At 48.8% G+C, this 23,582-nt stretch overlaps 1 protein-coding gene across 1 annotated transcript; it reads right to left on the bottom strand.

The window, feature by feature from the left end:
- Positions 1-4,676: 4,676 nt before the first annotated feature.
- On the bottom strand, positions 4,677-21,883 carry LOC129335191 (serine/arginine repetitive matrix protein 1-like). The gene is made up of 5 exons (XM_054987629.1): positions 21,433-21,883; positions 10,673-10,958; positions 7,308-7,424; positions 6,121-6,185; positions 4,677-5,211 (listed from the first exon to the last, which is right to left on the bottom strand). The coding sequence occupies exons 1-5, from the start codon at positions 21,881-21,883 to the stop codon at positions 5,051-5,053; spliced, it is 1,080 nt and encodes a 359-aa protein (XP_054843604.1). The 3' UTR covers positions 4,677-5,050.
- Positions 21,884-23,582: the final 1,699 nt, after the last annotated feature.

Here is a 23,582-nt window from a genome sequence, read left to right as displayed (position 1 = left end):
AGTATTTCCCATGTGTGCGGTTTGGCATTGACACAGTGAAATAGTTTCCTGATGTGTTTCTGACCGTGCTGTGCTCATCATTTTCTCAGCTGTGCTTCGAGGATGAGACAGGCCACTGCCGAAGAGACCGCTGTCGTGGATCAGCAACAACAGGAGACAGGCAGCATTTCTGAACTGGTGGAGCAGCCAGAGACAACAGGTGCTCCCACAGGTAGATTTTCTGCTTGTGCCTTTTCCACTCAACCACAATAGAAATCCGTAAACGAGATGTGTATTGTGTTGAGGTTTCAATGTGCACGCCAGTTTCCAACCCTCCCAACCCTGACGCAGCCTTACAGGCATAATAGTGAAATGGTTTTTGGCGCTTCATCCTGTGGAGGTCTCATACCCATTCAGTGCGTCCCTGGACTGAAGCGCTGGCAGGCCAGACAACAGCCAAGCCTCCGGTCCTGACGCCTGGGAGATACAAGCTAACATTTGTAAATATGACCTGCTTCTCGAACCTTTATTCCCCTGCCAGCATGTCTTCTGTCGGGTGTTTTCCTGGCCCTGTGGTGGCCACTGTGGCAACCCAGCAGTGATTTAGATTGTGCAATCGGCACAGTTAACACATTAACCTGCAATGCTAATGCCACTTCCATTACAGTGGCAGGCAGAAGACAGGAGTCTGTGTCACAGGAGCCGGCTGATGATGGGGCCCTGCCATCGAAAAGCACCCCCGCTGCACGGAGCCAGCCAAGGAGTCAGGGGATGTGTGTGCAACCATTGCTGGGATGGAGCAGTGCGTAATCCACAGGTGTAAGTAACAGGCAGGGCCATCAGTGAACACAAAATGTATAACACCGCAATCCAAAACAGGGTTACTCAAGGCTAAGCCCAGGTGGCCTGAGACTTGTGTGGCTCTGCTCAGGACTGAACAGAGAATCTTGTGTTCGGTTGTGGAATCCTAAGGGGTCACGTGTCAGGGTCAGAGGTCTGCCGGGACTTGATTCTGGATGTTCTCTTGGGCAGAGCCCGTCAAAGCTAATGTAAGATTCACCAGATGAACCCTTGAGTGTGGGATTTCCGGAGTTGCACGCTATGAACTGGTCTTTACCAATGACCTCCCTGTCAGTCTATGGAAGTCAGGATACTCTGATTTCATCTCCCACCCCTTGCAGCAAGAAATCCGAGGTCTCTTGAATCAAAGGTTATTTATCGAGAGAATATATATTCAAAGCACAAGTGTCCATAGGTATTCCAAAGGCTAGAGTAGCTTCTGGCTGAACAAACAGTCTTTGTTGAGAATGCTGTGTTAGTGACCTGTAGCAATATATCACAACCTCTTTTCCATCTCCCCCCGCCCCCGTATGCCCAGTTAGTATAGGGGTTAGGAACGTGAGAGTAGACTACTCCAAGGTCTCGGCGGTTAGCCGCTTCAGATAAGGCTGTCCTGGGAACCACGTCTGCTTCAGTGAACCTGCAGACAAAATAACGCTGAGAAAATACATCAGTACAACAGTGAAAAAACAAAATGGCAGTGCTCTGGGCAACAGACCTGACACCTGTCGGGTACCCCTACCTAAGCCAACATCAGCTAAGAGTCCCATTTGCTAGGATTTGAGCTCTGGGATTTGCATATAAGGATTTTATCATTTGGCAAAACAAAGGGCCAAAGCCCATATATTCCAATAATTGAATTAAATACTGGATTTCTAATCTGTCATATGCTTTTTCTGCATAAAATTAGAGATTCTATTAGAAATGACTTGCAGTGGTTAATGATATTGATTGTCTGCCTAACGTTATCAGCAATGTTCCTTTGGGGAATGAACTCCGTTTGGTCGTCATGGATGTAGTTCTCTATAAACGAATTCAACCTGTTTGCATCCTGATTACGTAGTGAGATTGGTCTAAACGACTCTGGAAGAGACAAATCTTTCCCTTTCTTAGGGATCAATATAATTTTGGAATCATACCAGGTCAGCGGGATCGAGCCATGGAACAGAACTGAGTTACGTGTCTCAGTTAAAGGATCTGCCAATATATCGATACATTTTTTATAGAATTCAACCGTGAACCCATCCCTGCCAGGGGCGTTGTTCAGTTTTAGCTTCTTCGCAGTGTCTACTACTTCTTGTTTAGAAATTGATTTTTCCATTAAGTCTCTATGTTGTTGTGTTAATTTCTGAATATTATTTCTGACAACATCAAAATAACTCTTAAAATTACATCACAATGAGAAGACTTTAAACACCAGCTTTATACTATAACTTAACAGCCATCCAATCACCATGAAATGAAAAAGTAAGAACCCTCTGCTATATACCACACACTAGAACACTGTGAAACTTTCTAATGATTTGTTCCACCATAACCTTGTCACAAAAAGAAAAAAAGCAAACCTTGAATGATATAAGATAACAACAGTGTCTTCACCAGTAATGGGATCCCCCACCCCCTACCCACTCCCACCCCAGATCCAATTCCCCACCCACCATCCCCCTCTCTCCCTCCCCAACCCAACCTTAGAACAACAAAACAAAAAGTGCTCCCATCAAATTAGGAGCCACGCTACACCCTCCTCAAGAGGTGTCTCTTCCAGGGACACGGTACAAAATCAGTGTCAAGAAGGGGGAAACACCCTCTGCCTGGAGGTCCCTAACCACTTCTGGGGATGAAGCCGAGATGCCTCCTCTCCCCCACCAGTATGCTTAAAAACAAAAAGGAGAAAGGAAAGCTATTAGGAAGTGCACACAAGACTTCATCATCTAAAGCATATTGCAGCAGGGAAGCCCAAAACACGTTTACTAATTATAGATACACAATCAGCATCACTGAATTTAGTCTCTCTCTCTTCTCAAGGTCCATTTTCAGGAAGATTTTCTTGCAGGGCGTCCATCTTTTTCCAAATCCTGGACCTCCAAGTTAAGGATCTCAAGGAGCTCCTTGCTAGAATTCGCAACCGAAGCTCGGATTCTCTTGCCTTGATGGATGACTTGGAAAGTTGTAGAAGATATCCATCTGTACCTGATGTTCTCTTGGTTAAGCCTAGATGTAAACTGCTTTAAACCTCTTCCGTGGGCCTCCTCAAAGCCCCGGAACCTCAGATTATTAAAATTAATTTTATTTTCCAAATCAATAAGCTCTGATTTGATCCAAGAGTCGTTCGCCTACAAGTCTTTCATTTTTGACTTAGCTGCTATGCCTAGCTGCAATGCTGCACCTGCCGTTTCAGCAACCTTTTGAAGAGGATTTTTGAACTCATCCAATTGATCAGTAATGGGTTTAAGCAAAGCTTCCATTCGATGTATTGTCGAAGGCTTTCACGGCCGGAGAACGATGGTTGTTGGGGGTTTTCCGGGCTGTATTGCCGTGGTCTTGGCATTGTAGTTCCTGACGTTTCGCCAGCAGCTGTGGCTGGCATCTTCAGAGGTGTAGCACCAAAAGACAGAGATCTCTCAGTGTCACAGTGTGGAAAAGATGTAGGTCATTTGTATCTACTCAGGAGGGGTGGGGTTGAGCTGAGTCATTCTGTAAGAGTTTCCCAGGGTGTGGAATGCTAATGGCGGGAGGCTTCACTGTAACCTGAGGAGGTTCTTTTGCATATGGATTGGTGCTTGATGTGCTAATCTTCTCTGCAGGGCTATTGTCGGGTGTGGACAACACTGATCGGTACTTACACAAAAACTCCAATCACCACCTCCGACAGAAAAGAGGCATAATGAAAACATTAGTGGATCGTGCAAGACGGATATGTGAGCCGCGCTTTCTCAATGAGGAAATTAATCATCTAAACCACGCACTTCAGGCAAATGGCTACTCCAGAAATGAAATCCGAAGAGCAATCAAACCCAGGATGAATCAAACAACCAAGGAAAAACAGTCACCTACAGGAAAAGTGTTTTTGCCATATATCAAAGGAATTACTGATCAGATGGGAAAGCTTATGGAAAAGCATAACCTTCAAGCAGTATTCAGACCCACCCGAAAAATACAACAGATGCTACGATCAGCAAAAGACAGCAGAGACCCCCTCACCTCTGCAGGAGTATACCGTATACCCTGCAGCTGTGGACAAGTTTACATCGGGACCACAAAGCGTAGCATCCAGACAAGAATAAAAGAACATGAAAGACACTGCAGACTTGGACAGCCTGAAAAATCAGCAGTGGCTGAACATAGCCTAACTCAAACAGGGCACAGTATCTTATTCCAGGACACCAAAATACTGGACAACACTTCCAACTACTTTGTCAGACTGCACAGGGAAGCCATTGAAATTCACAAGCATAAGCAAAACTTCAACAGGAAAGAAGAAACCTTAAGAATGAACAGAGCATGGGCTCCAGTTCTGAAAAACACCAGGCCAACAAAACACTCCACACCCGACAATAGCCCTGCAGAGAAGATTAGCACATCAAGCACCAATCCATATGCAAAAGAACCTCCTCAGGTTACAGTGAAGCCTCCCGCCATTAGCATTCCACACCCTGGGAAACTCTTACAGAATGACTCAGCTCAACCCCACCCCTCCTGAGTAGATACAAATGACCTACATCTTTTCCACACTGTGACACTGAGAGATCTCTGTCTTTTGGTGCTACACCTCTGAAGATGCCAGCCACAGCTGCTGGCGAAACGTCAGGAACTACAATGCCAAGACCACGGCAATACAGCCCGGAAAACCCCCAACAACCAAAGCTTCCATTCGTTTGGCAATTTTTTCTTCCAGCATCTCCTGGAATTTTGACAGCTATCTCATTCTCTTTGGCTTGCAGACCAGCCTCCCTTTCCCCCTCATTGCTAGCGGCAGCCATTTTGTGCATATTCCGTGCCTCACGGCCTGCGTCATTCTTGGCCGCCTCAGCTGGAAAAAAATCTTTGAGCGATGAGGAGGTAGGTTCAGCAGCCTTATCCTTGCCTCCCCCAGCCTTCCCCATCATTTATAAGTATTGTAGGTGCCTTTAAGCATCATTAAATCGGCAAACAGGGAGAGGACCGGTACAGCTCGAACTTCAAGCGTCCGGCATCGACAGCGTGGCGCCCTGCCCCCCCAAAGCTCTGAGTCTCATATTTGTGGCTCTTCGAAATGTACTGCCCGAGACCTTCTTTGTTCATTGAGACTGGGATCCTTGAGGGCAGAAATGAGCCTCTGGTGGCCTTCGCTCTTTTGAAGTCCCCTTCCGGAAATTGCAGGAAGCTTCTCATCTTTTACTGTCTTGCTGGCAACTGAAAGTGAAGAGAAAGAGAGAGAGAGTCAATCAAAGCATTGAGGGAAGGGGTGATGGATGTTGTTGAAGGAATTAAGGAATCACACATAGAGATGTTTTTTTCATTACATTTTATTGTTTTATATCCTATTAATTATTTGGGTTTTTTTCATTTTTTCCTATTGTTTTCTGAATTTTGTTCTGTGGCCGTGGATATGAGATGTGATTTGATGCTGAGTTTGGGGTGACCCTCCTCCCTTAAAAATTATGAGTACCTGGGCCTTGGACACCTGTTTTTGTGCCATGTCAACGTCCTGAAGGGGCAGATGAGTCGTTTTGTGTTGCAGTCTGTGGCTATGAATACGATACGTGATTTGTTCATGACTTTAGGTACACCGCATGTAAAAAACTTAACGATCCATGAGGATCTGTGCCTTGGAAACAAGTTTTTGCTCCATTGCAAAGTCACAAAGTGGTGGGTCCTTGATTTTTGTGTTGCAACCTGTGGCCACGGACACGCTGACTGATATGATGGACAAAGCAATCTCATACTGCAGCTGCAAATCGTCTTTACCTAGGAGGTCAGAACACTCTCCGGCCGCATTATACTGCAGTTTGCCTGAGCTGATCCACGTGAGCACTAGCTTCCGATCTGGCAATCGATTTAAAGAGTTGTTACTTACGTTTCTGAGTGAGTGCCATCATCTCGCTGTGCTTTTAAAAATAATTTCTTGGAATGCCTGGATCTTAAAAACAAAATAAAAACCAAATCTCTACAAAACTTGATTTTTGTGTTGCAACCTGTGGCCATGGACACATTGGCTGATATGCTGAACAAACCGAATGGGCAATGTAGCAGCAAGCAGGATTCATCTCGGAGGCCAGGAACGCTCAACTGCTGAGTTATATTTAAAGAGTTGCTACTTACATTTCTGCGCAAGTGCCATCATCCGCCTGTCAGTTTTAAAAAAGATGATCTTGAAGGGCCTGGATCTTCAAAACAAAACAAAGACCAAATCTCTATAAAACTGATGCAACGTTAAAGTACAGTGCCACCAATAAAATGTGTTTGTAACTTCAAGCATTAAAAACTAAAAATGGCCGATTCCACATCACCTTACCTCCCGCTATTTTTTCGCAATGATTGCATCATGTAAGATGGCACAATATCCAAGTGTTTGTCCACAAGACCTCTTCAGGCAAGCCATTGCACAAGGTGGGGCCACCACAGAGAATGTGTATGTACAGGCAGCAGCTGATTTTGCCGTTTGCAGGGCTGTATCTGCAGAAGGCCCTCTGCAGATGAGCCAAGCTGCCATGGCGGACCATATGGTGCAAGGCGGTTCTGCAGATATGCAGGGCCAAAGCCATGAAAGGCGTTCTAATTCATAGCCAAAACCTTAAATGGAGCCCAGTAACTGAGGAGTAGTCAATGGAGTGGCTGCCGAGGGGGAGTCATGTGCATGCTCCACCTAGCTCCTGATAACAACCGAACTGCAGCATTCTGCGCCAATTGGAGTCTCCAAGTTGAGTTTGAGAGGAGATCCATGTAGAGTGCATTACAGTAGTCTAGCCTCAATCTGACCAGATCAGCCTCATGAGTGCATGCTTCTACCCATCCGTTCCCAAGGGGCTGATGTCCAGAAACTCTAATTTCCTTTTAGCTAGCATTCATCCTCTCTTTACTTTTTTATCCTGTAACTTGAGTCTTTGTCTGCATTTTACTCTGGAGCGGGGGCTGTAGTAAACAGAGTTGTTTCTTGGAGACCTTTGCACCAATTCTTCTCGCACCCCCGACTGCAAAGGCAGGGCTACAACAATCCTTGTTGAGGAAGTTGTCCCCCTGGCCCAAGGAGAGATGCCTAAGGGGGGGGGGAAACATCCAGGGGCGGTGGCAGGCAACAGGAGGCTCCAGCACCCTACCTCACAAGGTCAGTGGGAGAGAGGATACAGCATGCACCTTCTCAACCACAGCTTCCTCGGAGGAGGCAGCATACTAGAGGGAGAAAGCCTCCCTGGTCGGGGGAGATGGACAGTGAACATTGAGGAAAGAGTTTCACTGCACAGAGGCCAAGGAAATACATTTTCGCCACCTTGATAAATCTAAAGGAATACCTTAAGCTGTTGATCTTTATAACGCAGCTCCTCACCCTTTTCTTTGAGTTGCTGTTTGAGCTGCTCCACCAGGTGTTCTGCTCGGGCCAGCTGCTCAGCCACAGAAGCCCCACAACCCTGGAGATAGGAGAGTTATTGGACTGGAGTCAAGAAAGATGCAACACAAGCTCATCTAGTTTGGGAACAGAACATTTTCTACATGCGGAGAAGTCTTTATGGGTTCCTTAATAACAAGGGCCCCGCCCCAGCCATTTCTGAAACAGGAACGGACACAAACGGTGAGATCCCCGGCCGGCTCAGGCTGCCCTGGAAAGAGCAGATCCAATGATGTGTGTGGAACCACCCGCTGCCGATGAAACGCTTTACAGCATGTTAAGCGACTCTGTCTTTTAGAACTGAAGTATGAACTTACTCAACTTTTAAGGTAGTTGAAACCTTGTCAGTCTTTTGTCTGTATGTCTCAAACACTTGAATGAATGAGGTTTCTTCCAAGGGCTATCGTGCACAGCCCTGAATATTAGCTCAGTTTTTAAAAATTAAGATACATGACTTGTTTTTTATTTTTATTTTACTTCATTCATACCCTTCTTTTATCCCCAAGCAACCCCCCCTCTCCCCGTGAGCATCCTGGCTTCAGATATATTTAATAACTGCTTATGAACTGAAGTCATAAGCCCCTTTGACTCTAATGCGCTTCTTGCCGCAGTAAGCCCAACCTCCTAACAGAGAGCACAGAACTCATCGTCAGCTCCTGGCCAGGAGACTGGAACGCACATCTATGTGCATGGAATACCGAGGAATAGGGTGTCACTTTCTCCTGCCACCCAAGCCTCAACACGCGGTTCTATAGACAAGATGGGTGCTTGAGGGCTTTACCTAATCTTATTTCCCTCTGACATTCCAACATCCTCTTTCCCATGGAGCACGCCTTAGCTAAAAGCCTGTCCCGCGAGCAAGGACTGTCAATCAGTTCTGATAAGTTTAGCTGCTTCCTGGGAACATCTTATCATAAGTCTAAATTCAATCTCCCACCCCGGAGAAACCCAATCAAAAGTAGTTTCTTTGTTAGGCACCAGGAGCTAGCAAGCTACCTCTTTGTCATGTCCTGATAGCACCAATTAAGGTACTCAAACCTTTTGTCCATCCCAGGAGATGACATTTAAAGTCCTTTGTCTTCCCAGGCTGCAGTCACTCTCCAGCCTAAGGGGCTATTTTCCCTATATAAATACTGGCTCTGTGCCAGCCAAATCGTGCAGTATGGTGTGTGCCTGTTACTGCTCCCTCAGAGAGACCCTCCGATCCTCTCCAGGCCAACAACGCAGGCGTTGTAAGCCCTCTTACTCCATGGATGTCTTCTCGTTTGATAGTAACTATACTCCAAATCCCACACTCTATTCCACACTCTAGCTAATTTTCTAGGACTCTCACGTGGAAGCAGCTAAGCATGTAGAAGGTACAATTCTGTAAAAGTGGTCCCATTTGCTGAACTAGGACAAAAATAAGAGGGAATTACTTTTTGTAATAAACAGAATGTTGCTAAAAAAATCAAGACAGTAGTTTGTTTGTGAATTTTTTAAAAAAAAATCCTTAAAACTTTATATAGTCTGTTCACAACAGTTTTCATCCTGGAAGCAATGCTTAGGAATGTAAGCCTAAGTACCAAACAGTGCAATCCTAAGAACACTTTCCTGGGAGTAAGCGCCACTGAATAAACCTGAGTAGAATGCTGAGTAGACCTGTTTAAGATTGCTCTTGAAGCCTATTAAGAACTGTGTCAGTTGATTTTTCCTAAGAGGATCTGTTGTTTGCCCAACATTGGGGAGAACATTTGTCTTTAAGGACTCAACCGGATGGGAGATTCCACGTTCTTAATTAAAGCAGTAATTCACTTGCAAAACCCCTATGAGAAACACAAGTGTCCAATATGGTTCAATCACTTGGAACACCCTTGGACGAAGCACTGCATCTGCCGAACAGTCTATGCCCATTTCCTCAGAATGAGTCTTAAAAGTAAATCCCAAAACATCTGCATAAGCCTCAAAGCCCATAGAAGTGATTAACACACAAAACACCAATCCTGCCTATGTTGATTCATAAGCAAGGCCCACAGATTCTAGACCTGTGCATGTAGGATTCCTGCCCTAGCTACAAATTAGGCTTAATTCTGAGAATGTAATAAGAAGACTCTGGCTTGGACATTTCCTGAGACGTTCTCCCCGAATCTTGGGGATTTTCACTGCTCCGTTTATTCATCTGCCTCTCTGAGGTGCTGGTATTTTATATGCACCACCAACATGACAAAGCCACTGAGGATGCAGGCAGAGCCAAAACCCAGGAAAGTGATGCCTAAGAATGGATTTTTGCCCCCTACCCAGGAAAGTGTGCTAAAGATGACCTTCTTGCTGCCGTGGAAAGAAAGGACGGGGTAATTGCAGGTGATACTGAGGGAGTAGCTGCCCTGGGGCGGTTCTGTGGAGAAATTGCCCAGGCGGACATGGGAGTACAGTTTGCGGAAGGTGGGCAAAGGTGGGCGATCCTCATCCAGACAACGAAGTCCTCGCTGACAAAGCCCGTGCTGTTGGGGTTGCCTTTGCCCAGACAGAAGGGCAACCGGGCTGTTTGGTGCGCCCCGGCTCTGTCTCCGAGGGCCCAGGTGCCGGAACGAGCAACCCGATTGCTCTGCCCGGGCTCCGGGGTGGCTTCGCTTAATCCTGCCCAGTGGGAAGGCGCAAGAGGCCTCACTTCGGTTGCGGCGCCCACACCGTCTCCTGCGCCCTCCCGGCGAGCTGGCAGCGGCCCTTCCTTCCCCGGGGGCTTTGAGGTGCAGCGTCCGGGTCCTGCCCGGCAGAAGCGCCCCGGGCTGGGCGGACCTGAGGGAGCCTCTGCCCTCCCCTCGGGGCAGCTCCAGAGGGAGCGCCGGGAGAGGCGCCACAGACGCGAGTCCGGGCAGGGGCGCCTTCAGACGCGGTCCAGAGGCAGCCGCCTCCGTGCCCCGGAGCCGCTTCTTCACCCGCGCCTGAAGCGGGGCGCCTTTCGCGGCCAAGGGACGCTGGGCTGCGGCCCCGTCAGGCTCGGGGGGCTCCGGGCCTACTCGTGCGGGCCCGCGCTCCTCCGGGAGCCTTCTGGGCCGCTGAGGCCCCGGCGCCGAGGAGAGCCCCGATGCAGAAGGCGCCTCACGGCTTCCGGGACGAGGCCTGCGCGGGCGCCGGTGCTGGCGGGAACCGGTCCGCGATCCCTGGACGGGAGACGACGAGCCTCCCTGCTCAGCAGCGCGGGAAACGGCGCTTCGGACCCGGGTCGGCCTCCCACCGCCCTGCCCTGCCCTGCCCTGCCCTGGGCCGCTCCCGCAGCCCCCCCCCCCACACCTGCGCAGGTGAGGCGGGGCGGGGCCAGGGGGGCAGGTGCGGCGGCCTCCCGTGGTGCGCCTCGCCTCGCGCGCGCCGCCCGCGCTTTCCTCTCGGCCCCAACCGTCGCGCCCTTGGCGGGCAGCAGGGGGCGCCCGCCTGGCCTGGCCTGGCCTCTCGCGCGGGGGCGGCGGGTTTCTCCTCAGCGTCTCCTTCGCCGCCTCGGGGCTGCTGCCGGATGGCGCCTTTTCTGGCACGGGCGCGTCGCCGGGCGAGCCGTGGCGGGCAGGAGGAGCCGCCGCCTTCGCTGGTAGCCCCCCCCCGCCCCCGCCCCCGCCCCCGCCCCCTCATCTCGCGGTCCTCATTTCCCCCCCCCCTCCGGTGAACAACGACGACGTCCATTTTATGGGCTGCCCCTCAGGACAAGGCAACGGGCGCCCAGAGCCGCCCGGGCCTTCGCAGCCGCCCCTCATGGAGAGCTCCCGGTCCCTGCCGGCTCTCTCACGGGGCCGTGGTTTTGGGGCGCGACTTTCCGGGCAAACGCCGCCTCGGGTGGGAGGTGGAGGACCCCTGGGTTTTGAACACTCTGGGGACACTATTTTACCTGGGGAGGTAAAATAAAATGCAGTTTCAATAAAGCTGAGGTGTGTGTGTGAAGTGACCTAAAGCAGAGCTCTTTTGGCCCTTACTGTATATGGCTTAAATACATTGGGGCAATAATGAAGCTCCGGAGAAACGACACTAAGCAAGGTGCTTCCTATTTTAATTTCTGCTTAAGGCAATAGCCGCATGAGCAGTACTAGATAGATGGATGGATGGAGGGAAAGACGGGCGGATGGATATAACCCATTCCGTACATAATCAGTTGTTACTCATGGCTTTATCCACCAAACCAATGTGCCTTGAGCCCTTCTAAGGAAGAGACAATAAACTATTTCCTTTTGTTCTGAAACAAAGTTCATGTGCATTTTGTGGAAGGGGAAGCAATTGAAGTTACCTCAGATCCCTCTTTTACCTCCCCAGGTTAGCAGCACATAACCCAGCATAGTTATTTATATTAACCTTGGCTCACTGAGCACTCACAACCCAGACCGTAGCGAAATCCACTCAGTGAGGGTGGGGCGCCAAGAAAGCATCTGGCTGTCACAGCTCCCCTTTGGAGACAAAAGCCAGGTACAAACGAACTCAAAAATGTAAAAATAAATAAAAACGTTGACTATCAGGTGGGCATTAAGCAAAAATGTCAGCAAATGGTTGGTGTTTGGCTGCATTTATGCAGTGTTGCCTGAAATGCAACCATGCTGCTAGCCAAACCAAAGATTCACCCAGAGGTTAAAAATAAAGTCACATGTATCCTATGCATTTTTTTTAATATAGTAATTCAAAATGCAACATTGCTATCAGTGTTCATATATACATATACATACATATATACACATATACACACACACGCACACACACACGCACACACACATATAATACTGATACAATTGCTATCAGTATACACACACACACACATATATATGTATGTATGTATATGTATATATATGTATATTTGAAAAAAAGTCCAACTGGTGAATAAGCATGAAATAGAACTGGTAAATATCCGTTGTTTGACTTGAATCTCTCATATATTTTTGAAGGTCATTGATGCTGATGTAAGCTGTTAATTGAAGTGACCTCCAAGGGCTGCTGCAAGATAGGAGAGCACCAGAGCCAAACGCTACATCAAAGAGCCAACAGGTTTGGGCAGCATATTTTCAAGTCACATTCCCGTTTCGTCTTCAACTTCGTCATAGGTTTTAATCTTACAATAAATTGATAATCGTTAGAAATTCAGTAGCTCAACACCATGTTGGTTAGTTCTGACAGAATGGCATTGTTCTGTCTGCTGACGTTAGTGCTGACGGAAAGACATTTTGTGTGTGTGTGTATAGAATACTGATAGCACTTTTGTACTTTGAATTACTATATACAAAACGTAAAAAAATTCATAGGATACATGTGACTTTATTTTTAACCTCTGGTGAATCTTTGGTTTGGCTAGCAGTTTTGTTATGCCCGGTGGAGCCCTTTTGGTTAGCGTGAAATGCAACCATGGCTAAAGGCTTGCATGTTGGGTTATAATGTGGACTTGATCCTTAGGTGCCACATGCTCCTTTGGAAGTGAGGCAGCTTTGGATTTGGTGTCTCATAACCAGTTACCATGATGTGTGCTGTGATCGTATCTCCGCCTTGTGCCTTTGTAGTGCCTTTGCTATCCCAGAACCTGAATTCTGATGATCAGGAGTTGGTCCTGAAGGCTCTGAAGCGTGTGCCTGAGACGCAGCTCCACAAAGACGGACTGAACGCACTGAGGCTCTCTCTTGTGAGAGGAAACAGCAAAGTTGCCCGTGCAGCCAGGAGAGCATTGAGCAGCTGGCGTACGTGAACCTAACTGATAAGGAGGCTGTGTGGGAGTTAACCAAACAGAACCTGAGGCTGTGCAGTGAGTACCCTGCTGCCTGGCCAAGAGCCTCTCCCCCTCCCCCCGTACCTTAGCAGGTGGCTTCTTTGGCAGCTTGGGAGGAGTTGAGGTAGGGCAGGTATAGGTTCATGCCCTACCGGGAAGCTGTACAAAGCCTTTGCTAGCCTCGAGGTGGGGTGGGGGCATAGAAGTTGAGTTACCCCTGCCCCTCTGAAAACATGAAGCTGTCTTATACTGGATCAGACCATCATTCAAGGTAAGTATTGTTTACGCATACTGGCAGTGGGTCTCCAGGGTAACAGGCAGAAAAGTGTTTTCACATCACCTATTGCCTAGTCCTTTTTAACGAGATGCTGGGGATTGAACCTGGGATCTTCTGCATTCCAAGCTAATGCTCTACCACTGAGCAATAACCCCTCCCCTTTGCTGGGTTTAATGGCTGAAGATAGACTACCCTCCACCTCCTTTGCCCTCTGTTGCTGTTCATTTGGGAAGAGCTGATGTGGGGACCTCCCGGTGGAGAATGCTAAGCCATCCTTGTTTATCCTTTGTTAGATGGCACTGAGATCCATCTGATTGGCTAAGTAAACCTCTGAGTTATGAGGTGCCTGCTGCACAGGTCAGGATGACGTTGGCCAGTTTGTTTCCCCCTCCTCATCCCACCAATGAGTCCACCCAGCAGATGAGTACAGATGGAGGTGTGTATGTCCATGTGGTTGGCAGTGAAGGCTGTTTTGAAGAATTCTCTCTTAGAACTTTTCCAATGTCTATGTGCCAAGATACCATCATGATGATGATGATGATGATTTATTTATAGTCCACCTTTCTCACTGATATCCAAGACAGATTACATAATGCAAGTGAATACAATATAATCTATAGCTTGGACATTCATAGAGCAAAAATACTGTAGCTAGGATATTCAGTGAAAACAGATACAATAGAGTATATTAGCTGCAAATTTGAAAACTAGCAGAAAGCCAAATACATGGATGAAACCTTTCTGAAGTGAAACATAAGTAATTAACACGACATCTTTATCAGCATCAAACTACGCAGCAGGAGCACATTTACATCAGCAGACAGTACCCAATAGCCTAGTCTGTAGTCCCTGTCTCTTACCAAGGTAGCTCTTTGAACTCTTATGATAGCTCTCCTGAATAATTCAGTCTTGCATAGTTTGTGGAAAGCCAAGAGAGTGGAAGCTTTCCTGACCTCCACAAGCATGCCATTCCACAAGGTGCCATGACAGAGAAAGCATGTGTACGGGGAGTTGTTGATTTAGCCCAGCTGGAGGGTGGTATCTGCAGAAGGCCCTGCTCAGATGAGTGAAGCTGCCTTGGCGGGACGTAGGGAGAAATGAGGGGCCAAGGCCATGAAAGGCTTTGGAAGTAATATTCATGACCTTGAATTGAGCCCCATAACTGATTAATAACTAATGGAGCGACTGCAGAATGGGAGTGATATGCATGCTCTGTCTGTCTGTTCATCAAGCATGCTGTTACTACTGTACTGAATAGTTTGGCTTCATAATACCAGAAGTGGCCTCGGTTTAGAAATGGGAATACATATCCAGCCGTGCATGTTTGCGGCACTTTTGAGAGCACCGCTTTCAGTTTCTCAGAGGCTTTACTGTGTAGCTTTACTTCAAAGCAGCCCCACCTCCTTTCCACAGAGAAAGCAATCAGAATCCACTATGACAATTCAAAAGTTGCAGGTATCTTTAGGGGAATTACATGTCTGGGTCAGGATATTTTTAGTCAGAATATACAGTGAGGACTTTGAGAATGCCACTGTACAATACGGCTGTCTCTCAGAATGTGCCTATTAACACCATACAAAATCGTACGTTATCTCCCCTAACTTTTCCCTGTAGATCAGAATCGACATCTCTACCTGCATGTGAATTGCTTTTGATAGTGGATTAATTGTTACACATCTCCATGTGATCCTCAGCAGATAATGAAGGTTCCTATACATCCACAGATAAGAGTGGAAGATGGACAAGAGGTAGAGCGATCTAATCCTGACTCTCAGGGTAAGTACAAATGTGAAAGTCTGGGTATGGTATTACGTAATTAATACCATATTTCTGTTTTTGCTTGGGTGCCCCCCCCACCTTTACCTTTGCACCCCACCCCTGTCTTCACCATTGCAAAGTCAGCATTGCACTGGTTTTGTGAACTCCTGCCTCGTTCATTCCACAACAGGAGATGAAAATGGTGTGGTGATCTACCTGCCAATGATCCTGGGAAGCTTCAGAACAATTCAGGCTAACCTGCATGTCACTCATCCTTGACTTGGGAAAATGCCTTCCACGTTACAAACACCTTATTGTGTAGATACTGGGCATCAGACAAGTGTACGCACATTAGATACTGTGATGCTACTGTAACCATGTCCCGCCACACTTTTTGTACAAGGGAGTGTTTGTATCACATTTCTTTCAGTGCAGATGATAAAAAACTGTGCTGTGATATTCATGCATCTATTTCGTTGCTGGTGCGCAAAAGAAAATTAGGTTCAGTTGTAACTCTTTGTTGTTCTGAACAACAAATGCCTTTCACATTTCAAACATCAGTCCAAGAGTATGGCTGTCATGGCGGTTTGAAATGTGAGAAACTTGTCACTTCGTTTCATTATGGTTACCGTAGTTTTGTCTGCACAGTGGCCACCCCCCTTTTCTTTAAACATTTTCTATGTATGAATGGAATATTTCAGAGCTTGTTCAAATTGTTCAGCAGTTGTTCAGTTTGTCAGCAAATCATGCTGTATCCCTGCAAAAAGTGTCAAATTTCATGACATGCTGTATCCCTGTAATTTTAACAAAGTTAATTTACCAAGTATAAATCCTCCACACATGACCTCCCCTTACTGCTTTGCATAATATTAACAATTTATTGCTATTTCACGCAAAACAGAGCTGCAGAGCAGGGCAATGTACTAGTGATATCCAATGCTGAACTCTTCCCCAGCAGCTCGTCTTGCCGATGCCAGAAACTTGAACAGACCCTTTGCGGTGGTTCAAGACATGGCAGAGAAATGGATCACGCAATGTGAGAGGGAGGAGCCATTGAGAATCATATCAGGAGTTATCGGGGGTTATCGTCAAAACAGTGTCGCGCTGTTCCCTCTGCATCACAAGGCCTCACCTCATCGAGACCCTCCACAGGCTGACACTCCTCCTCCTGCATCATCTGCCCATGGAAAGTTTCCTACCCATGGCCCTCTCTCTGAGTGCCAATGTACACGGCACAGAAAACAGCAGTAATCTCTTTCCTGCGTGTGGTAAAGGTCTGTTGCCTCCAGTTAAGAAGTATGGTTGCATCACGCTGTTCGGAGGTTGCCCTGTGCATAGGTAGAAACTGTTTTTCTATTTTCCATTGGTACTATTGTTGGTAGAGAAACAGGTATTCAACTTGTTCCCCATGTGGTTTGACTGGTTTTGTGACAGTAAAGCACAATAACTACAGTTTTCTGGTTTTAAAAAAGATCTTTTTCAAAAACTAGGCAAGGCAAACAGCGTACAGTGCTTAGAAAACATAATTTCTTTCCAACATTCACTCGGTAATAAATAACAGTCATGTAATAAGAAAGATCTAAACAATCAAGGAACATCTGGAATCTTCCAAGTATTTACAGTATAGTTCCTCCCTAGAAGCTGAGGGTGCGGTACTGGCTGAGGCACTTTCCATGCAGGCCACTCTTCTTTCAAGCTAGGCCAGTTTTGACTTGATAGCAAGTAAGAATCTTGTTATTAACTCATAAGGCTGTATATGTATCCAACTTTAGTCTCTCCCATTTGATTAGCAAATCCAAGTGAAAATCTTGCAGTTTATCTAGATTTCTTGCAGCAGAAGCAAAAGGGGTTATTCCCCATGACAGCTTTGTACTAAACTTATCCCAGCATTGTAAAAGATTATTCATTACAAAATTGTTATACTTCTAGAACTTTCCCTTTTCTGTTTTCTTAATCTACAAGTGATGGGAAGACACTCCTCAATCCACGCTTGCTCAGTTGCAATTTCAGAAGGGTCCTCAAGTTCTAACACCCATCTGCTGGTCCAAGATGATAGTGGTGCAGTGTGAGATAACTAAATATTAGGTACACAACAAGGCACCCTAAATAAGGACCTGAGGAATTTGGATTGGGTTGCTTCTAGTTTAGGGAAATTTCTGAATAAGCATATCTATGAACCATACATGAGATGGGATAATCACCTTATCCTTAAAGTCTTTTATTGCATATGGTATATGAGACCATATACCATAAAAGAATTTTAAAATTGCTACACTCACTCTTTGGGCATTCTCAATTACATAGGAAAGCTGAGCGTAAGCCAGATGATTCGGAAAACTACTTCTAAATAATTGAATGTTTTAACTTGATCAGTCTCATGACTGTCAATCTGCCACCTGTATTTAATATATTTTTTGGAGAAAAAACAATTTTGGTCTTGGAGAAATTGATGGTTAACGTCTCCTCCTAACAGTAAGGCGTAAATGTCCAAAGGGCTCTTCTGAGCCCTACGTTGGAGTATGATAGAATGATCATTGTCTGCCTGGAATAGTGTGGCAGTTGGTCTGTTTGCCAGATTGGGTGGATGGAAATCTGGATTGGTTAAGGTTTGCACAATAGAATGTATATAAAAATTAAATTACAAGAGAGCCAGGATACAGCATTGCTTCACACCTCTCCTGACAGGGACCAAATGGGACAAATAACCTGATGGGTTGCAGCTCATTGAAAAATAATTGTTCATCTTCGTTCTGTGCCTCCACACATGGGACTGCGCAGGCTCAGGCCAGCCGCCGGAGAATTTTCTAGAGCTTCCATGGCTGGAAAGCGGACACCACCTTGGGCAGGAACCCCAGGCAGGGACGCAGGACCACCTTGTTGGGATGAAACACAAGAAAGGGAGGGTCAGACCGCAGCGCCGACAGCTCACTGACCCTTCTGGCCGATGTCACAGCCACCAAGAATGCCACCTTGTAAGATAATACATCCAAGGGGCACGTAGCCATAGGTTCAAATGGGGGCAACATCAGACGCGAAAGCACCAGGGACAGCGACCACTGAGGCACTGGTGCCGACACAGGTGGGTAAAGGTTGAACATGCCCTTAAGGAACTGGCGGGATAGTGGGTGAGAAAATACTGTAACACCCTCAACTGGGGTGTGAGCAGCTGATATAGCTGCCAAGTGGACCTTGAGAGAGAAAACCTTCAAGCCCAGGTCCCGCAGGTGGCACAAGTACTCGAATACAACCCCTAGGGGGCTGCTGGCAGGCACCACTCCTTTAGCAAGTGCCCAAAGTTCAAACCTGCGCCACTTAGCCGCATAAGCACGCCTAGTGGATGGTCGACGAGCGTTCAGGAGGACCCTCTGTACCTCGTCAGTAAAAACTACAGGGGAGGAACGATCCGCCAAGCCGCCAGGTGCAGCTTCCTGGGGTCGTGGTGGACTAGGCTCCCGTTTAGGAGAAGGTCTTGCCGAGGGGGCAGACTGACATATGTCCGTTGGGACATTCGCAGGAGCTTCGGGAACCAAACGTGCCGTGGCCAAAAGGGGGCTACCAGGATGCAGTCCGTCCCGTCCTCTTCTATCTTGCACAGGACCCTGGGGATCAATGGGAACGGAGGAAACATGTAGTGCAAGCCCTGCGTCCACGTAAACTGGAAGGCATCCCCAATAGAGAGGGGGTCGCTCCCTGCCCTGGAACAGAACATGTGGGCCTTGGTGGTTGCCGCAGTGGCGAACACGTCTATCACCGGATGTCCCCACATCCGAAAGATCGGCCCAATGCACTCTACGTTCAGTTCCCACTCGTGGTCCAGCAGAAGGACCCTGCTCAGGGTATCCGCTCGGGCATTGTCTGACCCTGCCACGTGTATAGCACGAATTGTCACGCCATTCCTGATTGCCCACTGCCAAGTGAGCGTGGCTTCCCGGCACAGGGCCATGGACACTGTGCCCCCCTGCTGATTTACGTAGTACATGGCAGTCGTGTTGTCCGTCTGCACCAACACCTGGCGATTTTTCAGCAGTGCTGTAAGGGACACAAGTGCGAAACGAATGGCTCTTAGTTCAAGCGCATTAATATGGAGCGTCTTTTCCCTCTCAGACCAGACATCTTGCACACACACCTCACCACAATAAGCCCCCCATCCCAATAGAGAGGCATCCGTGGTAACCGTGACGTCAGGATGCTGATAGCCAAAAGGGGTCCCTTTAAACAAATGGTCATCAGACAGCCACCAGTCCAAGGAGGATAGGATGACCCTCGGGATAGAGAATTTGAGGGACGGAGGGTGCTGCTGAGCATCGTACCTCCGCACAAACCAGTTCTGGAGAGGGCGCATACGCAGCCTAGCGAAGGGCACCACAGAGGTGGCCGCTGCCATATGCCCTAATAAGCACTGGATAGTGCGCACTGACTGGAAACGGTTCCTTTTAAACATGGACACCAGACCCCTCAGGGACCGAGCCCTCTCCAAGGGGAGCAGAGCCTTACCCTCCACAGAGTCTAGCAGTGCACCAATGTAGGACACCTTGCAACTGGGCACCAGCTTGGATTTTTCAAAGTTCACCAGGAGCCCCAGGCGTTGACAAGTGCTAAGTACCAAGCCAATGTCCTGCACCAGCCTAGACTCTGATTCAGCCACGATGAGCCAGTCATCGAGGTACGGAAAGATGGTACAGCCCTCCTCCCGAAGGAAGGAGACCACAGGGGCCACACATTTCGTGAACACTCGTGGGGCAGTGGACAGTCCGAAGGGGAGCACCTTATACCGGAAAACCCTTTGCCGGTAAACGAAGCTCAGGTATTTCCTGTGCTCCTCCCGAATTCCCACATGAAAATATGCGTCCTTCAAGTCAAGGACCGCAAACCAATCCCCCTGCTTCAGCAAGGCGATCACAGCCGCCAACGAAACCATCTTGAACTTGGTCACCTAGAGGAAGGCATTAAGGCCCCTCAGATCTAAAATGGGACGTAAGCCTCCATCCTTCTTGGGGACCAGGAAGAACCTAGAGAAGAACCCCCTTACAGAGTCCTCATAGGGCAATTCTTCCACAGCACCCTTGGCCAAGAGCGACACGATCTCCGCATCCAGCTCGGCCATAGTATTATTGACAGCCGTCAGGGGTGAACTGCACCTAGGCAGCTCAACGAACTCCAGCCCATATCCCATTTCAACAATTGTTAAGACCCATGAGTCAGATGTTATTGACTCCCACTCATAAAGGAATGGACTCAGTCTGTCCGAGAAATTCGGGGATACGGCTGGCGTGACCCGTCAGTACTGCCTCCCGGTGCCCTGCTGATCTCTCTGCTGGGCCGGCGGCTGCGACGGACGAGGTTTAAAGGGCCTTCGCCTCCTCTGCTGCTGTGCAGGAGGGTATGACCGCTGCTGGTAAGCAGGATACTGGTGGTAGCCCGGCCGCTGTTGCTGGTACCTGCCCTGGAAGTGGTAAGGGCCGGATCGGGGGGCGTACCGTGGCCTGGAGGTGGGCTTGTCCGTAGGAGCCAGCCCCAAGGATCGCGCCGTCTGTCTGTCCTCCTTCTTCTTTTTCAGGGTCTCGTCGGTCGATTTCGAGAACAGCAAGTCCCCCTCAAAGGGCATGCTCTCCACCCTGGAACGCACCTCCTGGGAAAGGGCCGTAGACCGCAACCAGGAGTGGCGCCTGAGGACCACCGCCGAAGCCATTCCCCGAGCAGCAGTGTCGGCAGCGTGGCTCCCTGCATTCATCTGCTGCTTAGACAGCCTGACAGCCTCCGTCTGCAACAGGGACACCACAGCCTTCTGCTCAGGTGGGAGGTCTCGAGTATAGGATGCCAACTTCTCCCAGAGGTAGAGCTGGTAACCAGCCATGATGGTCTGGTAGTTGGCGATCCTCAGGCCCAACGAAGCCACCGTGTACTGGCGCCTGCCAAGTGCGTCAAGCTTCCTACTCTCTTTATCGGCCGGCACAGATGTGTGGCCCGACCGCCTGGGGTTGAATTCCTCAGTGACAAGAGAGGAAGGTGGAGGGTGCTTCACCAACGCCTGCCAGGTGCCCTGTTTGATCTTATACAACTGCTCGATCCGTTTGGACGTTGGAGGCTGGTCACAGGGCACCTTCCACACCCTTTCCACTATCTCCTCTATACCCTCGAGCATGGGGAAGCCGAGGGATGCCGGGTTGTCCCCGTAGATCCTCTTGAGGAGCTTGTCCTTGGTTTGGGGGGCCGCCGAGGAGATGTCCATCTCCAGGGCCTGAGCCATTCGTGCCATCTGATCGGAGTAAATCCGTAGGTCTTCATACGGCGAACCCGTAGCTGGCACCACATTGTCAGCGGGCGATGGCTCAGACCAGGACTCCGACTGGTAGTCCCCTAGGCTTTCGACATCCCCCTCGTCGGAACCGAGCTGGGATCCCTCACCGTGGACCGGAGGTGGGAACCATGCTTGCCGCGATGTTGAAGGCCTCGGTTCCGATGCGGAGAAACCCGTAGGTGCCCCTTCCCACTGGCAGTGGTACGACGGGGGAAGGTAGGAGGCCTGCCGATGTCGGGACGCAGTGGACCGGACGGATTGGACACTGCCCCCGGACCGACGCCTCTCGCGGCCGACAGCAGGGGTAGGTGATCGTCGACTCCGATGAGGAAGCGGGCTCGGTTCCGGTCCCAGCGAACGACGGGCAGGTGATGGCCGACTCAGATGTGGCCGCGGGCTCGGCTCCGGCCCCGAGGAAAACTCCACCTGGACAGTCTCGAAGGCCATCGGATCCGGCACCGGTTCGGAGACCCCCTCCGGTTCGGGGGAACCCAGATGAGGGGAAGGCGAGCGGGGGAGAACGACGACCTCCTCCTGAGGAGCGGGATGCGGCGACCGGTGATGCTTGGTTTTCTTCTTCTTCTTGGCCGGCTCCGAAGAAGAAGACCTCGGAGCCGATGTGCCCCTCGACGTCGAAGGGGGCCTCCGCTTCGACCGCTTCACCTTGATCGGGATCGAACCGGTCGTCGGTTCCGACCGGGGACTCGGCACCAGGATCCTCGGTTCCGAAGCCGGTCTCGGATCCGACCTGGTAGATGATGCGCTCCGGGGTGGCCGTGCCGAACCCTGCGCCGGAGAGGCCGCTCTCGACGCCGAGGCACTCGGGGGATGTGGTTTCGACCCCGACCTCGCGGAGGCCACTGAGCCAGCTCTTGATTGCCGTCCGGCAGAGGGGCTAGGGCCGGCCTTGGGTGGAGGTAACGGGGCGCCCTCAGACATGACCGCCTGCCACAGTGAGGAGTTCAGTCGGGCCCTGCGATCCTGCCGGGCCTTGTTGGTGAAACCCTGGCAGATCCTACAGGCCGACACATTGTGGGTCTCCCCCAAGCAAAACAGGCACAGATCATGGCCATCGGATTTGGCCATCTTAGTGTGGCATTGCAGGCAATGCTTAAAGAGAGCCGTAGAGGCCATCTTCAGGGGCACGCGAAAGAAGGGTCAAAAACAGTCCGAGTCGTAAATACCGAGTTCACGTCAAGTCCAAATCAAGATCCGAAGAATGGTCAAGGTCCGAAGTCCGAAGTCAAAAAGCCAACGATCAATCAGTCAGAAGCAAGCACAAAGCACAGAGCACAAAGCTCACGTTCTCTCCAAGCGGCGGCAAGAAGAGAACTGAGGGAAGGGGCCGTTGGTCGCTGGAGGATCACGTGACCGTTTAGGCGGGAAAACGGTCGCTGAGGCGCGCGACAAACGGCCCCTTCGGAGCCATGGAAGCTCTAGAAAATTCTCCGGCGGCTGGCCTGCGCCTGCGCAGTCCCATGTGTGTCAGCACAGAAGAACTCGATGAACATAAGTTACAGGTATGTTAACCTTGTTTTTTCATGTAGTGTGTGTATAAGAGAAAACAGTCTATGATCTATTGAAGAAGCTTCTAGTTTTAACTGTAGTCTGTCTCGTGAGATATTGTCAAATGCCATTTTGTGGTCGACAAAGGCTGTGTAAAGTGCTGTATGAGACCTGGCAGTATATTTCTCCACCAGATGATGTAAAATCAGACACTGATCTATAGTGGAGCAACCGCTACTAAATTAAGAACCAGGAAAGTTAAAGAAATCCCAATCCATGGCCCAAATATTAAAATTACTAAATATATAACATAAATATATATCAATATACAAATATACATGTATTTATTACAAGATAATGTAAAAAGTATTACAGGTCCAAATATAACCTCAATTCAGATTAAAGTCAGACAAAAAACTCAATCAAGAACCTTATGTGACCTTCACCAAGCGTGTTTCGGCCATGCGGCCTTCTTCAGTTGTCAAGGATTACACAGTAACTGTAGACAATGCGATAATATTACAAGAATTGATAAATAAAAGTAATATAGGACCAAGTTGGAATTGTGCTAGAAAGGCAGGGGGGAGAAGAAAATTATTGATTATTAAACTTGGTGCAATATTTTTACTACTTTTACTAT

Source organism: Eublepharis macularius, chromosome 8, assembly GCF_028583425.1.
Source record: "Eublepharis macularius isolate TG4126 chromosome 8, MPM_Emac_v1.0, whole genome shotgun sequence".
NCBI classification, from domain to species: domain Eukaryota; kingdom Metazoa; phylum Chordata; class Lepidosauria; order Squamata; family Eublepharidae; genus Eublepharis; species Eublepharis macularius.
The sequence above is the reverse complement of the archived record's forward strand: the minus strand, read 5'-3'. Positions and strand labels throughout refer to the sequence as shown.

Coding starts and splice junctions, on each gene's coding strand:
- LOC129335191 (XM_054987629.1), bottom strand. CDS start 21,883: ATGGCCTTCGAGACTGTCCAGGTGGAGTTTTCCTCGGGGCCGGAGCCG. Junction 7,425..10,672: donor GCCCCGCCTCACCTGCGCAG/GTGTGGGGGGGG, acceptor TCCTATCTCCAG/GGTTGTGGGGCTTCTGTGGC. Junction 6,186..7,307: donor ATAAAGATCAACAGCTTAAG/GTATTCCTTTAG, acceptor TTTGTTTTGAAG/ATCCAGGCCCTTCAAGATCA.